Genomic DNA, 17442 nt, shown 5'->3' on the forward strand with positions numbered 1-17442 from the left:
AAGGAGGTTTTTCTGTGGAGGTTGAGCCATATTTCCTGGTACTATTTAAAAAACGATCAGATTTTTTCAACTGAAAGCAAGGAGCAACATTAAAACTAAAACAAACTCAAATTATAATGTATATGAAGGAGATTATGCCCTCCTCAACACCTTGCTCTTTACGCTAAGCTTCGAACGTTGTCCCAAATATCTAAGAATGACTTCTGAAACACAAGGGCCGCTTAAATAGAACAACAAGACGCTTTTTTAAAGTACTAAAAATTTTTAGCGTAAAGAGTGAGGTGTTGAGGGGGGGGGGCAATCCCGTTCATATACGTAATAGAGTTCATATACGTAATAAATAGTATTTAGGAGTGATTCTTAAACATACTGGAACTAAAATCAAATTTAGGTTATTATAAGGTTATTATTAGTTAAAAAAAACTAAAATTTGTATGCAAATTTCGTTTTAACTATTCTTAAACGGTGAGCCAAATTCAAGACCTGCATTAATTCAAAAACATTCAGAAATGAAATAGAAAAACAAGTTTTTTTAACTGAAAGTAAAGAGCGATGCTAAAACATAAAACGAACCGAAATTATTCTATATATGAAAGGGGCTGTCCCTTTCTAAACGTCCCGCTCTTTACACTTAAGTGGTTTGTTGTTTTACAAAGAAATACGTTTCGTTTAGGCATTAAATAAAAAAAAACAAGTTTTTTCAATTGAAAGTAAGGAGCGACAATAAGACTTAAAACGAACAGATATTCCGTATATGAAAGGGGTTTTCCCCTCATCAATGCCTCGCTCTTTACACTAAAGTTTGACTATTTCTTACAACTCTACTTTTTAAAACATTTAAAAAATTTAGCGTAAAGAGCAGGGCGTTGAGAAGTGGACAGTCCCTTTCATATACAGAATAATCTCTCTTCGTTTTAAGTTTTAATGTTGTTCCTTACTTCCATAAAAAAATACTTGTTTTTTTATTTGATTGCAAAAAGAGGCTGACATTAGGTCGTTGCAGTACACAGAAGATATCTTTAGTTACTAATCTTGATTGTGATCCGTCGATACAGTCACTCGAACAAAGCTAATAAAACATACTGTTTTATTTCATACTGTTTTTTAATAGAAGAAAACCAATCATTCGAAGACATAATAAAAAAAAAACACATGAAAGCAAAGTACTTCTTAATGTTTAGCTCAAAAGAGAGCTAAGTCACTCCTTTAAAATGCAAGTGCGGTTGATGAACCTTAGACAAAATTAGACATTGGATATGGCCCCCTCATATATATAATCAAAAATATAAGAATATAAAAGTTTGTTACGTAAGTTAATTCTTAAGTTACGTATTTTTTTACTAATAAAAACGTTCGTTAAAAATCAAAAGATCTAGTTGCCTTTTTAAGTAACCGAAAAATTGGAGGGCAATTAGGCCTCCTTCCCCACCCCTTATTTTTCAAAATCGTCGGATCAAAACTAAGAGAAAGCCATTTAGCCAAAAAAAGAATTAATATGCAAATTTCATTTTAATAATTTATGTACGGAGAGCCAAAATCAGACACGCATTAATTCAAAAACTTTCAGAAATTAAATAAAAAACAAGTTTTTTGAAATGAAAGTAAGGAGCGACATTAAAACTTAAAACGAACAGAAAATACTCCGTATATGAAAGGGGCTTTTCCTCCTCGACACCCCGCTCCTTGCGCTAAAGTTTGATTCTTTCTCGCAACTGTACTTTTTAAAACAATAAAAAAACTTTAGCGTAAGGAGCGGGGCGCCGAGGAGGAAAAACCCCTTTCATATACGGAGTAATTTTTGTTCGTTTTAAGTTTTAATGTCGCTCCTTACTTTCATTTCAAAAAACTTGTTTTGGTTATTTAATATCGAACAAAAGCTACAACGAAAAACTCAGCTTGTGTTTGGAGTTTTTATGAAAGTTTTTCGATATTTTTGGCAGTTTATCTCTTGGTGCCTGTTTTAGTTTCAATTCTTACTGCTTTATTACAACTTGTGCCCCAGTAATTAAATCAAGCCGGGCAAGGTGAAAATAATTCCGTACAAATTGGACGGAAAGTTTACTTTCTCTTGCTTAGCTTGATTGTTTTCTTGATAAATTAACAAGGGCAAAATGGAGGAAAAGAGAGCCATGGAAGCTTCAAACATAGAAGCAGAATTTGCTACGTTGACAAAGATCCATTATGACAGATCCTTGTCAATGCTTCAAGAAAGGAACTTCATGATAGTTATAGAGGGATATTACTCTCTGCACAATTTTTAGAGCAATGAGAACAAGTTGTACTATTAAATTAACTTTCTAATAAAACTTTCTACTATACTACCTTTAGCAGGGCTATATTTACTGTCTTAGCATAACTATGTTTACTTAGCATAACTATATTCATGTTACTTGTTGACGCCTTCAATTTAACTCAAGTTTCATTGTAGTTTAATTATATTATTTTTGAATTTTTTGCATTTTTTTTCGCCTGTCATTTTCACGTGGTCTGCAGTTTTTTAAAGAAATGGTAGCCAAAACTTTGTGTACAAATTCTTCAAAAGTAGAAAATATTGAATTTTGAAACCATTTTAACTAGTTAAACAAAATAGGTGTTGAAATAATTTTATAGTATTTAACGGAGTTTATTGATGTGTAAGTAATTATTGTTATTAATGTAGGTATTAAAGTTATTGATGAAAGTAGCATTATGAATAATATGCAATACAAATTTTGTCATTTCAGTAGAGGTCTTGGAATGAGAATGAAAACAGATAATTACGGATGGTTCAACTTCATTTCGCTCTGATAGAAACATGTTTTCTTTTTGTGTGTTGTTACAATGGGTTCTGACGGTGTGAGCTTTGACATTTATAGAACGTCTCCGAAATCTTCATTTACTAAACTAGCCTCATTTTATTTTTAGAGATAATCGAAAATGTCCGATGCAGCAATGGCAAACCATTTCGTCCCAGCATTCCAGATGAGGCCACCGAAGATGAGCTGATCAGTATTATCAAGCGCTGCTGGTCTGAGGATCCATCTGAACGTCCCGATTTTAACGTGTTGAAAGCAACAATCAGAAAATTAAACAAGTAAGTATACCTAAACGAAACGTATCAAACAGTTCGTGGTAACGAACTGTAGTAAGGAGCGACCCGGCTCAATAGTAAACGAAACTCTAAAAAACGGAATTTCGATACTAAAAGATATATCAAAAGAATCAGATTTTTATGCTGAATTAAATATATAAGTCAAATTTAGTCTTTGTCATCAAAAGTTACGAGCCTGAGAAAATTTGCCTTATTTTGGAAAATAGGGGGTAACACCCCCTAAAAGTCATAGGATCTTAACGAAAATTACACCATCGCATTCAGCGTATCAGAGAACCATATAGAAATAATTCCAAGGTCCAATCTACAAAAATGTGGAATTTCGTATTTTTTGCCAGAAGACAAATCACGGGTGCGTGTTTATTTGTTTTTTTTTTTTGTTTTTTTTTTTTTTTTCCCAGGGGTCATCGTATCGATCAAGTGGTCCTAGAGTTTTGCAAGAGGGCTCATTCTAACGGAAATGAAAAGTTCTAGTGCCCTTTTTAAGTGACCAAAAAATTGGAGGGCACCTAGGCCCCCTCCCACGCTCATTTTTTTCCCAAAGTCAACGGATCAAAATTTTGAGATAGCCATTTTGTTCCGCATAGTCGAAAACCATAATAACTATGTCTTTGGGGATGACTTACCCCCCACAGTCCCTGGGGGAGGGGCTGCAAGTTACAAACTTTGACCAATGTTTACATACAGTAATGGTTACTGGGAAGTGTACTGATGTTATCAGGGGGATTTTTTTGGTTTGGGTGTGGGGTTCAGGGGAGGGGGCTATATGGGAGGATCTTTCCTTGGAGGAGTATTTCATGGGGGAAGAGAAATTCAATGAAAAGGGCGCAGGACTTTCTAGCATTACTATAAAAAAAACAATGAAAATATAAACATGAAAAAGTTTTTTCAATTGAAAGTAAGGAGAAGCATTAAAACTTAAAACGAACAGAGATTATTACGTATATGAAGGGTTCTAAAAATGCTTTAGCATAAAGAGCGAGGTATTTAGGAGGAGATAAATACTTCGCCCTTTATGCTAAAATTTTTTTAAATAATATCAACTATTTATTCTACGGCCTTTCTGATTCAGGGGTCATTCTTAAAGAATTGGGATAAAATGTAACGTAAGTTACGTAAGTTATGTACGTTTGTTACGTAAGTTAATTCTTAAGTTACGTTTTTTTTTACTAATAAAAACGTTCGTTAAAAATTAAAAGATCTAGTTGCCTTTTTGAGTAACCGAAAAATTGGAAGGCAACTAGACCTCCTTCCCCACCCCTTTATTTCTCAAAATCGTCTGATCAAAACTAAGAGAAAGCCATTTAGCCAAAAAAAGAATTAATATGCAAATTTCATTTTAGTAATTTATGTACGGAGAGCCAAAATCAGACATGCATTAATTCGAAAACTTTCAGAAATTAAATAAAAAAAACAAGTTTTTTTAAATGAAAGTAAGGAGCGACATTAAAACTTAAAACGAACAGAAATTACTCCGTATATGAAAGGGGCTTTTCCTCCTCGACACCCCGCTCCTTGCGCTAAAGTTTGATTCTTTCTCGCAACTCTACTTTTTAAAACAATAAAAAACTTTAGCGTAAGGAGCGGGGTGTCGAGGAGGAAAAGCCCCTTTCATATACGGAGTAATTTCTGTTCGTTTTAAGTTTTAATGTCGCTCCTTACTTTCATTTAAAAAACTTGTTTTTTTTTTATTTAATTTCTTGATAGAGGCAGTTCTTTTATTTATAAACTAGTCTAATGAGCCAAACCTGGCTAGCTACACGATTGACATATTTAGCGTTATTCTATGACCTTTGTGATTTAGAGGTTATTCATAAAGAATTGGGATAAAAATTAATTTTTAGTGTAAATAGCGAGGTACTGATGAGGGGGCGAACCTTCTCATATACGTAATAAAATATACGAATATAGAAGCTGGTTACCTAACTTATTCATAAGTTACGTATATTTATTACTAATGAAAATGTTTGAAATTTAACCTATAATGAAAATGATATCCATATGTAGCTATGCAGTTTTGAGCACTATAGGGTACAAAATTAAAAATAAAAACTTGGGTGCAAAATTAGCAAAAAATAAGCTGGAAACGTCTGGCAGAAAACAGCTGAAGAATTCATTGATTTTATTTTGTTTTTTCGAGAGGGGGAAATCAAGACATTGTTAATAATTTAATTTTTACAGAAGAAAATGCGTTGTGAAACTTAAGTAATTAGTTTTTCTTGTTTACTTTTATGGTTCAACGGTGAAACATTGACTAAAATGTCATACTGCCCTAAAAAATTCGTAATCTTGGAACAAACGAAAGGAAAATATTATCAAGTTAGAGTTTTCAGGTATAAATATACCTAAAATGAAACTAGAGAGGCAAAAACCCCCTCCCTAGGAAATAATCCCCGTGAAAAATTACCCCACCGTCAAAAATACCCCCTTCAGAAAGTACCCCTCGACAAAAATATCCCCGTGAAAATCCTCCCTCAGAAAATACTTGCTTGGAATAAGCTCCCCCCCTCCTCGTGACTGGTTCATCTCCAATCACTTTCGACTTATAAAAAAAGGACTTGAACTCTCAATTTCTGATCTAATGAGCAGGCTCCAGAGTTTCTGCGACCACGAGACAGAGGTTTGGATGAGGAAGGAGGAATACCCTCCTCCCTCAAAAAATATTCTGGCTACGGCCCTGGGGATTATATATTAATTTTTACCTCAACCCCCCTCCCTCGTCTCTCCCTTAGAACTAACTCTGTATTTATCTGATGGCTCAAAGAGAGCTGGGATGTTTTGGCTTTAAAATTCTTTCTTTGACATATCTCCCTTCCTCCCAATCTATAAAACAATCAGGGAACAACTTTGTAGATGCTTAAATGTCTTTTTAGGTTTTGTAATTTGTCTACTGCTTACAGATTATATCTGTTATTGGGAAACGTTCGGACATTTTTCGCGGGGGAGTTTTCCGCAGGAAGGAGGGATTATCAGGAGGTATTTTCAGTGGTGAGTAGATTTATAGGAATAATTTCCTTTCGACGAGGATAGCCTACATTTGCCAGCGGGAAGGGTAGTTTCTGCAGGGGTATTTTTCAGGGAGGTACTATTCTACAGGGGGATATTTAGCTCGGGGGGGGGGGGCATTTTTCACGGGAGAGGGTGATTTTCCATGAAGGGGGGTAAACACCTAGAACCAATTAATTGAGAGGCAAAGAGAGTTTCACTTGTGCTTTTCTGACACATATGTTTGTCTTCAACCATAATCTGATTTAAGAAATATGGAAGTTAAGTTAGAAAAGAAATCTGGACACGAATATTGGGTGGAGAACAGGCGATGACTTATGTCAAGTACTGAAGAAGGACCTAGGTATAAAGGTGACTACACAAGTCTTCTCAAGCAGAACAATCCTGAAGAATTTCTGGACTCTAGCAAAACTCTGGAGGATTAAGATTTGAAAAACAAAGGTCATATTTTCCGGGGAAATATCGTAATTTTTTGGACTATTAGTCATTGTTTTGCATTTTGATTTTTTTTTTTATCTTCTAAGGGTTAGTGATCCTCTTTCCTTACCTCTAGGAATCTTGTTTGTGGATTGGGCAAAAAATTCCAATTAAGCTGGAGCTGAAAGTAAACTTCAAACGATGCCTTTTTATATCGCGCTCCGAAAATATAAATCATACCCCTGTTCATTTCTTACTGACTCTCTGAAATGGCATCTATTACTGAACCGCAGCCCCAATTTGAAAGTTTGGGAATAAATCATCGATGATCAAGACTAAATACTTTATGACTTTGTTTCATAGAGTCGGGGTAACTTTATTTCTTATGCTGCGTGACTTTTGCAAGTATCATAAGATCTTAAAGTACTAAAGATATTTACATTAAAACTGTTTTGCCCCCTGGAGCAATCACACAGTTTTCTATAATTTTTCTTTCATTTTAATTTTGAAATTAGTAAGTTATAGACTAGTGCCACATTTTTGTCAGTGTTGCCACTATGAATCATGAAAACAAATAATCGAAACCAATTAGATGTATTTGACAAGGCTATTCGCAAGAAAAACAAATTAAAATTCTAATTATCTGGTGATTTAGACAAACAACTGCACGTTCAACGGAAAGCTATATCTTCATAAATTGTTTAGTACCGTATGTTGTTAGCTTATTTTATTTTACTAATTTGTCACCCACATTTTTTTTTTATTTTGCTCTTGCTGTTACTAAAAAATTGCATAATTGCATATGTAGATCTTTTTCATTGAAAACTGAATTCCCTACTTGTTCTGGGTTCTTAAAATATATATGGTTGTGTAGGCCACTTAACTACTTTACAGAATTAGCTTTCGTATTCACCTACAGATAATATTTTATATTTTATAACTATATACAATAATTGTGTATAAACATAAAAATATGTTTTTTTTTATGGTTGTAGGTTTTGGTATATGGTCTCATTCTCCACGTTCTCCATATTCTCTCATTCTCCATATTCTCTCATTCTCCATATTCTCTTTTTTTCCTTGAATTTAGCACAGCCTCGCAAGCTTCGGCTTATGTTGTGCTATTGATTAAAATATGTTTATATCTAATAAAATTGTTGTACTACTACTACTACTACTCTGTCCTTAGTGCCTCAGTGCATGTGTAATGTAACAGAAAAACTACAATTTATTGTCATAGAATATCTTTGTTTTTCGGCAATAAATAGTCATTTTGTAAATATTTCGGCTTAGTGATTTGGGCTATTGCTCGTCTCTTACGTATGAAATAACAATTTTGCTCACTTCTCTTACTCCTTTTCTCCTGCTTTAAATGATCCAGTCTCTATTTCCCGTTTATTATCTCCCCGAATTTGATTTCCGGGACTCCTATTTTATGAATCTTGTGGATTTTTTTTTACTTATTTTTTGGGCTACATTCTCCCAGAAGAAATTAATCACGTCCTTAGAGTAAAAAAAAAAATTCCTCAGATAACAAATTCTCCAAAGTGGGTCTAGCCAAAGGATGAGAACGATACAAAGTTTCTCCTCGTCGTAATGGCAACTGTGTAAAATATATGTGTTCAGAAGATGGAGATGCCTTGATCCACATGGGTTCTAGAAATATGCACAATATGCGTTCACGCCAAAAGAGTCACTCATGTTGGCATTCACTCAGCAAAGGGGAAGGGGTATAAGTTGGTATTAACTTTAAGTTTAATTTTTTTAAAATGTGAAAATTGTAAATAAATGTAAAATTGTGAGATCAATCATGCACACTGTTTGATTCCTAGGATGCGGTCCTAAAGCATGCCTCAGGGGAACACTTCTAGGACTCTATCCAGTGCCATACCTTCCAACCCCAACTCCAATAACCTTGTATGTCCTCTAAGGTTTGAGTGCAACTCTCAATTATTATACAATCCGATTCTCATCGCTTTTAACATGAGCTCACAGACTACACTTCTACATAAATTTCAACTTTTACAAAAATATCTTCAAATTATTTTGAAGTTATTTGACATATTAACAATTGGTTTTTGTAAACTGTGTAACATTGTTTTTTTTTTTTTGTTAATAGGGTTATTTTTTTTTTTTTTTTTGTTATCATCATCAAGAGTTCCCTAGCTTAGGCTTATCCTTTAAACTAATCTAATATTCGAACACCATTTGTATGCAAAGTGATCCAGATATATTTTCTACAAACCTGCAAGTAAAGGAAGAGGGGTATTACCGAGCACAACATCTCGCCTTGAGGAGGAGAGGGAGTGTTAGATCACTCTGAAGAATTTACATTAGTCATACGAACGTGTTAGTTTAAAAATAGCGAAAGTTTGTGGGTAATATTTTGTATCTTTTCCTTTTTTAAGAAGGATTTCTGGCTTAGAATAAAACTTTCAGCTAGAATAGTGTTTTGATGCTTTATCAACTTACCTCCTTCTTTGAAACTTGAATATGTTAAAAAAAAGAAAAAAAGCAGCGAATCTGTTTGACTTTGTCCTCAAACCAAGCAATAATTAAAGCCACTCCTAAGATGAGAGTTTTTATTTAGGACTCAAACTCAGGGTCTTTTGGCTTTTACAAGTTGCCGCATAATCACTATTTCTTGATTCTTTGTCAGAACTTTAATAATTGAATCAAAATTATTTTTCCTCCAAGTTAGTAAGGCAACTCTTCCTTTCTCCATTATTTTGCAATTGTCCTTTTGTAGCCCTGAAGGACCTTGAGATTGAGCCTTTTGACAGTGTGATAAATTGGACATTAGCTGATTTCTCCTTTGGGTGAAAAGAAGTTGGATGGGGCCAATTCTAGAGCAGCAGCTATTAACTGAAAGACGATAGAAGTTTTGTCCCTGCTTTTGTTTTTTTTCATGTTCTTAGAGACCGATTCATAATTAGTGTCCTTCCTTAGTGAACCTCTGTGTAGTCTTGGGGTGATGTTCTCGCACAAAGACGTGTTAGAGATTACTCTTTTCTGCCTTAGAATAAAAAGGAACTCGGCCCTGGAAATTCTGGGATGATTGTTTTTAATTAAAAGACGGCTATAGATCTGAGCGTCTGCTTCTTTTTTGTTGAGCATTTGCTGATTTTCCGTCAGTGTGCAATACTGGCAAACAGATATTTATAATAGTCCTGGAACATTACCTGATGAAAATGATGTAAAATATTAAGAAGTTCTTTGTCTCTCATTTGTGTCAGAACCCGGATTCGTTTCAATCAATCAATTTATAAAAAAAAAAACACCAATCTGTATAGCCGAATCTGATAAGCTTCTCCATTTTCACTGACTAAGTGTCATTATTTTGTCAAATCATATTTTTATAACTTTCTGTTTTTGTCTTTTACATCTTTGTTCCAGAGCTTTTTATGTCGACACTGTCACGCATTATTTCAATCATAGAGACCCTTTCTCCTCAGAGGTAATAAGGTAAACCTTTCTATCTCGAGTCTCTTCGGAATTGTTCCACTGTTCCCTGCATGGATTTGAGATAGAGTCTTCTTTCGATGTTTGGATAGATAGAAGATTGCTTCTCGTTGATCCTCAACCCCTGTTTTCAGTTGGCAGTTTTCGGATGTAATGGAAAGCTAGTCAATAACTAAGAATGTGCTAAGTCCTTTTTCGACACAGCATGCGTTATTTTTTGTGACCACTGGCTGCTTCACTTGTCTTTTTGTACGTTAATGAAAACAAAGCATTAGTATAAAGAGGAGTTGAAACAGACAAACTTTGAAACAACGATGTTAAAATACACGACGATCAGAAACATCTCTACCGGTGGTTTCCTGGTAGATTGATCGATTCTTAATCACTTTTCAGTTCAGAAAAACCGATAATCCATGTTTTATTCCCTATTTATCATTGTCAGGATTTCGAAGTTGCACCATAAAAACTAAATTAATGATTTATTTGTTTTGGTTTTTGATAGCCGAATTATTACTTTTTTGACATCTTTATTGCAGTCATTCTCATATGCTTTCTCATATTTTGAGCCTTGGCATTTGTTTTTATTCCTTCTTTAATTTTATCAAACATTTTTCTATAGTCTGCTTTTATCTCTGCCATTATTTATAAAGCTTTTCGCGTCTTCTCTTAATGGGTGTGTATATCTTCCATTTTTTTCTCACACTTTCAATCATCAAAATACTACCCTTTCTCCTAGAAAGTAATAAAGTAAATCTCTCCATCTCCAGACCTTTCGCAATTTTCCCACTGCACCCCTATATAAACTTTAAATGGAGTATTTTGACCTTGGGATGGATTGGGGATTACTTGATCGCTCCTCAGAGCAACATGAAATTGGACGAGACAAATTCTGAGGCGGCTATATTTGATTGAGAGACGAAAAAATTTGCGTGGTAAATCTTTGGTGAAGGGTGGAATTTTTTAATAAGCTGTGTCATAATCAATATTAGAGTAAGAGACGTGATGACAAATAAGTGTACTATCGTTTTTCTACGAAAAATAATATTAAAATATTAATTATTATTACCTTTTCATGCGAAACTAACTTTGTAAAAATAATTTTTAAAAAACTTTAAAAATACGTTTTTCATATACCCTATGACCGGATCATTTTCAACAATATTTTATTATGTTGCGAGAGCAACACTTTGGTTTTGTCCCGTTTTTTTTTTTTTTTTTTCCTATGCCGCCAATCTCAGCTTATTCCTGGAAACTGGTAAGGGTCTAATGTTTGCGGTTTTTACGGAAAGTGTGGACCTCAGGCCGGATTGATGAATATGACATTACATTTTGGAAAGCTCCGCAGAACTCTTGCCTGGGGTCAAAAAGGATGGTTTTTGCTTGTCCAGGAGCCAGAGCCTATGGTGTGCGAAGTGAAGTGGAGTTATATGGCCTATGTAAGAGAGGAGTATCTGAAGTTGTGCAGCCAAGCTTTTGTTTCATCAAAGCATGTTTCTGCTTTCGAGTGGAAAGCTCCGTCCTAACAGGCATCTATAAGTGTTAAATATATACGGCAGTTACCCGGCCTCACAGCCAATATATCTTCTTTGAGTGATAAATAGAAAAATTTACAGAAGCAAAAATGTGGCATTTTCCCACGGGTCCGAAAGTGCTGCCATCTATTGTTTCTCTCCATTTCTGTTCGTGATTCCAGCTGAATTTATCATTCGGTTTTTCGGACTTGGGATTGCGGTAGAAAAGTGGTATCAGATGTGCCTAATAAACTTTAAAAGTTCTCTCATTGGTAAAGAAATTGGAGCTTATCCTTTGCTCCTTTCTAAGTGGCGACGTTAGAAAGTTGGCCTACGGCAAAAAAAAAAATCAACTTTTGAATTGTGACAGATAGAATCTTTTTTCGACGGCAATGGATGCTCTTGATGAGCTGATCAAAGTATACGAAATCCATTTTTTGGTACAAAAATTCCTTCATGAGGTATACCAGTTTGAAAGTTTCAAGGGGTTGACAACTTCAGTAGTAAGGTACACACTGAAACGAAATCTAGGCCGATACAAATTGTGAGACATATAGAGGACTTGTAAGCAACAGTTGGCTGTTAGGTAATAATCACCTTAGGCAATGAGGGGTTAGTAACTTTTGCTAGTTGGTGTATCTATTATTTGTTTCCAGTGTTTTAGATGGTAAAACCAATTTGGTTCCAGTTGGTTTCAGACATGTAGGTGACTTGTGAGTAATAATCAGCTGTTGGGGTACAATCATCTTCAGCGATGAGGGGTTTGCAACTTTTACTAGTTGGTGTACTCATTTATTTGTCACTGGTGAACTTGATGTCTATCACGGGAGAGGGACTTGTATGTAGGAATCTGTTCACTTTGGGCAAGGAATTTGTGCAAATTGGTGCACATTGTACTCGACCTCTTTAAATCTGACAGAATAAAGTGTTTACGCAACGGGTACAAACGATAACGTAAAACAATTAGGTAGCTTCGTAATAATTAGTGTCCTCTATGGTATTTTAATCCTGAAAAGTTACGGATAGCTTTATAATACCAACTAGATATATAAGATATTGTTCCAAGTTTTCATCCGTCACGATGTCTACGATTGAAAAGGATAAAGTTCAATTGGTTGCAAATTCAATTTAGTCCCTTCTTTCGATATTATTTTGTAGTTGTTGTTTTTTCAACGCTGAGGAATAGCCTTTGGTCATGTGATAACTGATTGCGTTCTTGTTAGAACATACCACTTCGATAGGCTGACAACTTCATCATTTAACCGATAGTGAAGAAACAAGCACAAACGAGAATGTAAAGCAACGAGACAGTTTCGTAATAATTAATAGAATGTCATCTATGGTATTTTGATCCTGAAAAGTTAGGGATAGCTTCATAATACCAACTAGATTATTTAAGATATTGTTCTGAGTTTTCATTCGTCACGATGTCTACGATTGAAAAGGATAAAGTTCAACTGGCTGCAAAGTTAATTTAATCCCTTCTTTAGATACTATTTTGTTGTTGTTTTTTGTTGTTGTGTTACTGATCGATAGCGAAGAAACAAACCCAAAGTGTTGCTCTCGCAACACTTTAGCCGGCGAAGCCGGACAAAGGTTACCGCAACACTTCACGTTGCCCGGGCAAGGTAGTTCTAGTTGTGTTTTACTTATGTTTCTTTTTTCGTGTGTATTTTTAGAATTTTTGGAAGTGATATTCTAACCCAATTATTTCCTTTTAATTAATTTCAAATTTCGCCTTAAAGCTGAAGCTTGATCACAATAAACTTTTTGTTTTTATAATAAAATAGCAAACCCTTAACAAACAGGCTAACTAAAATAATATCCTTTCGAAATTACGGTTAAAGCTTCTCAGTGCAATTTCGGAGTTTTTGATCAAAATCTAATTTCTGCAAATACTATTTAAAATAGGAGCAAACTCTTCTTAAGACATTGATTAATAACAAGGTCTCAACCCCTCCCCTCCCCCAAACGAAAAAGAACGGCTAGAACAACCAAATCCTAGCTTCGTAATATACTGTGAAAGGGCTTTTAATTCTGACATTGTTCAGCTTGTTAATAGTTTAGTTAAAATTTCCCTTTTTCCCGTCATTTCCAACATACCTTGCTAATGCAAGGTATGCAATCCAAAAATTGCTCCTTTGACAAGGGTTGGGTTTGTTTGCTTTTTTCTTAGGAACGATAAACTGTGTAGGAAAACGGGTGAAAATTAGAGAGTTTTATAACATAAAAATCGCGTACCTTAACCTCTGTCGGTTACGATATTTTATGACCCTGATGAAGAAATTTTTTTGTAACGACTATAATCTTATTAACATTTACCTATCTTTGATGTTGAACGTTATTTCTAACATGCGCTACTGATGTCATAGAACCCTCCAATATAAAAGAGGCATAAATTGTATTGCCAAAAGCTAATGAAAACTAGGTTAAAGCAAAGACGCCTATAATAGAGCATTTTTGAAAGTTATTCTGACGAGAAATTAAAGAATTTAGTTGTAAACTATTTAATAACATGGGTGAAACTGTGTGTCTACCTGGCATTGGTTCGAAATTTGGAAGCCTGTATGTTTGAGAGTGACACAGTTTCAACGGGTATTCCCTGATTACCCGTTTAATGACAGGAGTGAAACCGTGTGTCTACCTGGTATTGGTTCTAAATTTGGAAGTCTGTATGTTTGAGAGTGACACAGTTTCAACGGGTATTTCCTTAAGATGACATGGTATTCCCTTGAGATGACCTGAGATCACGAGGAGGCGTGCACCCTCATATACATATAATTTCTTTTCGTAAGAAAAAAAGCTAAAAAGAAAATAAAACATACTTGTTGTCAAGTAAACAGCTTTTTCATGTTGATTTACTTACTAAATTAAATACTAGAACAAGGGATCAGCAATGGCAATAACAATGAGAAAGACCTTGAACGTTTTTTTCCAAGAACTAAATTATCAATGTTTATAGAACTATTCAAGCCGAATTCGAAAATATAACATATGCTTGATAATTCTTCAGAGATTTTTCTTTTGACAAAATTTGGGTTTTTTATATTTATGAAAAAGAAGTGTTTTTGTACTTATTTAGTAAAGTTTTCAATACAATGTGCGTATAGAACTGAAACATCTAATTAAGTATTCAATAAAAAATAAATTAACAAAATTAAAGCACAAGAATGATGGTGTTAGAAAAAATGTTTGTTACATTTATATTTGAACAATCAAAACTGCAATTTATAACTTTCCAAAAATCAGATATCTTTTTCAAGGTCTCGTCTAAAACAAAATAAAATCATTTGCGCCGAATAACAAAATAAAAGCTTTTGACACAGAAATTAATGTATTTTTTTGTTATTTTGTTATTTAGTTAATTTGAATGTATAAAAGACATTTTGTTAATTTCATCACTGACATGTTTTCGTAATGATTTTGAATTTTTTCCTTGAAAACACGAAAATTCAAGCAAGGATAAGAAGAAAAACAACTTCAGAAAGTTATACCAGTACAACTAAGGGTTCTGCAAAAATTTATTATGTACAGTAATTTAGTATATACAATTGCACAAGAAACAATTTCTTGAACGAAAGTTTTTTTAAGATCGATATCCTCCCAAATGACGTACAAAAAAAAAAAAAAATCTGAAAACAGTTGAAAAAATTAAGTCACGAAAACTAGGATAGTCATAATCTTTTTTTTTATTATAGATATATATTCAGCATTCCATCCATTTTACTTTTGAGCAAAAAGAAGTAGTTTTAAGTATTTTATTATGCCTTATTTGTTTCTTTTGAATGAACCACAAACTTTAAGCTAATTAGTATGTTTTGCAACGACAAGCCACAGGCTTATCACATTTCTTGTAATAAATATTATCTGCATCTCTATAAAATGTTTTGTTTAAATATCCATCTCGAACATTTGCATTTTTTTGCTCATCCTGTGGGCTAAAAAAAACAATAAAAAAAAAACATGCAGCACAAATTAGTGAAGTATTTTTAAGACTTACTCTCAAGATTAAAAGAATAAACTGAACATTCTTTTTTATCCTATCTAATAGAGAAGGCGATACCTCCACTCTGTCCCCCCGGCAACAACGTCCATGGTTTCTATTGATTCTCGAGGTAGACAGTGACTCTTGAGACTTCTTGTATTATATTGATGAGAGCGCATCGGTCTAAGACTTTAAGAAATAATAAACAAACCAAAATCGTTATGTTTAACAAACACTTAGCAGTTGCTTCTAGGTCCAATGTTCCCTTGATATGTTTATATACCTTCTTATAACATTCAACCGGCTTTATTTGATTAGCTAAGTGATAATTCAGATTTATTCGTTTTCTTCTAGAGATAATGAAAGCTCGAATATCCTAGACAATTTACTATCCCGTATGGAGCAGTATGCAAACAATTTGGAAGCTCTTGTGGAAGAAAGGACGGCAGATTACTTGGAGGAAAAACGTCGATGTGAAGAACTGCTTTATCAGCTCCTTCCGAAGTAAGCAGTTTCGTAATTTATTCTTTTGTATACATACTGTCACTCACAGATTTCCCTAATTAATTATTGTCATCTTCAAGATCAAGCCGTTCATAATTTTTCTATAATGTTTAACTATATCTCTCTTTTTTTTGTACAAATGCAACTGAATTTTTAATTGCATAAGCGTTTTCTATTAAATTTTGAAAGGCGAAATATGTTTTGTATCACCACAGTTTTGCATAAAGACTTTTTTCATTTCTTTTTGGGCAAAAATTCTGATTTCTACTATAAAATTTGAGTTAGTTCTGTTTCTGTTGAAGCTTAATTAAGGGGTTTTAAGCTAAATTTTCTACTCAATTTTAAAAGAGTATTAGTATTTACTATCGTTTGTAGTTTCCGCGTTATAATATTTTTGTTTTTAATGGTAAATTTTAGGTACTATGGTTGCTAATACTGTCAGCTGACTTCAAGACAAATCTGCCCCAAGACAGCACAGCTCTAGATACTCCCCTTCTAGCCCAGTCTATTCAAAGCTCTTCTCTTTACCCCCTCCCATTTAATTCTAATTTGTTCTAAATCCTTTTCTATGATCTTTTCCCATCAACTCATCCCCAGTTGGTGACAACCTGCTTTTTTTTGGCCCCAGGTGGATGATCAACAAGCACTATCTTTTGCGATGTGCCGTCTCTCAAACTTAAAACATAGCCTAGTCATCTTAATCTTTCTTTTATTATAGCCCTAGAAAATAAGATCCAAACAAATTTTTCATACAGCCAACTGTTTGATATACAGTCAATCAAACAATGATATAAAACTATCTTTAGACAATCCACCTGAAAAACATTTCGAACTGCCCATGTTTCAGTACCCTATTCAACCACTGTCACGAAGACTGCTCGAAATATTCAGATATACTTTATAGATGCATCGTCACACTCATTAAAACTTTTATCGACTCCTTGACTATTCTACTTTTTATATTTCATTGTCATCATCTTTATTAATGATATTACCCATGTAGCCGAATCCATTTACTTGACCAATTTTACCTAACTGATCGTTACCTAGCTTCACCTCTTCACCCTCCAGGTGTTGTTTGGCTGTTGACTGTCTTAATACCAAGAATTAGGAGGGGGTCAAACTTCCTGATCCTGGGGTTAACAAGCCTTTGATAGAGATATGGCATAAGAACCAGTTGAAAAGTCCACTTGCATGGGGTTTGAGATCATTTACTTGTGGCTCTTAGATCTCATAAAAAATCATACTTGCCAAGTATTTCGCGATAAGCTTGGTCCCAGGAAGTATTTAGGAATAACTGGAATTCCTTATGGTAGTGCTCTGGTACCCATAATTTTCCTGTTGTATATCAGTGACACAGAGGACATTGTCATAAGCAATCTAAGCCATTTTGTTGACCATATCACGTTCCATGTATCTTTACATATATATGTGAAGGTCCCATTAAAGCTTGCTTATGCCTACAC

General features: G+C 34.2%; 1 protein-coding gene across 1 annotated transcript in view; it reads left to right on the forward strand.

The window, feature by feature from the left end:
• LOC136030909 (atrial natriuretic peptide receptor 1-like) overlaps positions 1-17442 on the forward strand; it is a 259668-nt gene that overhangs the window by 130258 nt on the left and 111968 nt on the right. Inside the window, exons 11-12 of the mRNA XM_065710006.1 lie at positions 2905-3073; positions 15827-15976. Coding sequence (XP_065566078.1) covers positions 2905-3073; positions 15827-15976 — 319 coding nt within the window. The remainder of the gene's footprint in view (positions 1-2904; positions 3074-15826; positions 15977-17442) is intronic.

This window comes from Artemia franciscana, chromosome 9 (assembly GCF_032884065.1).
Source record: "Artemia franciscana chromosome 9, ASM3288406v1, whole genome shotgun sequence".
Classification (NCBI taxonomy): domain Eukaryota; kingdom Metazoa; phylum Arthropoda; class Branchiopoda; order Anostraca; family Artemiidae; genus Artemia; species Artemia franciscana.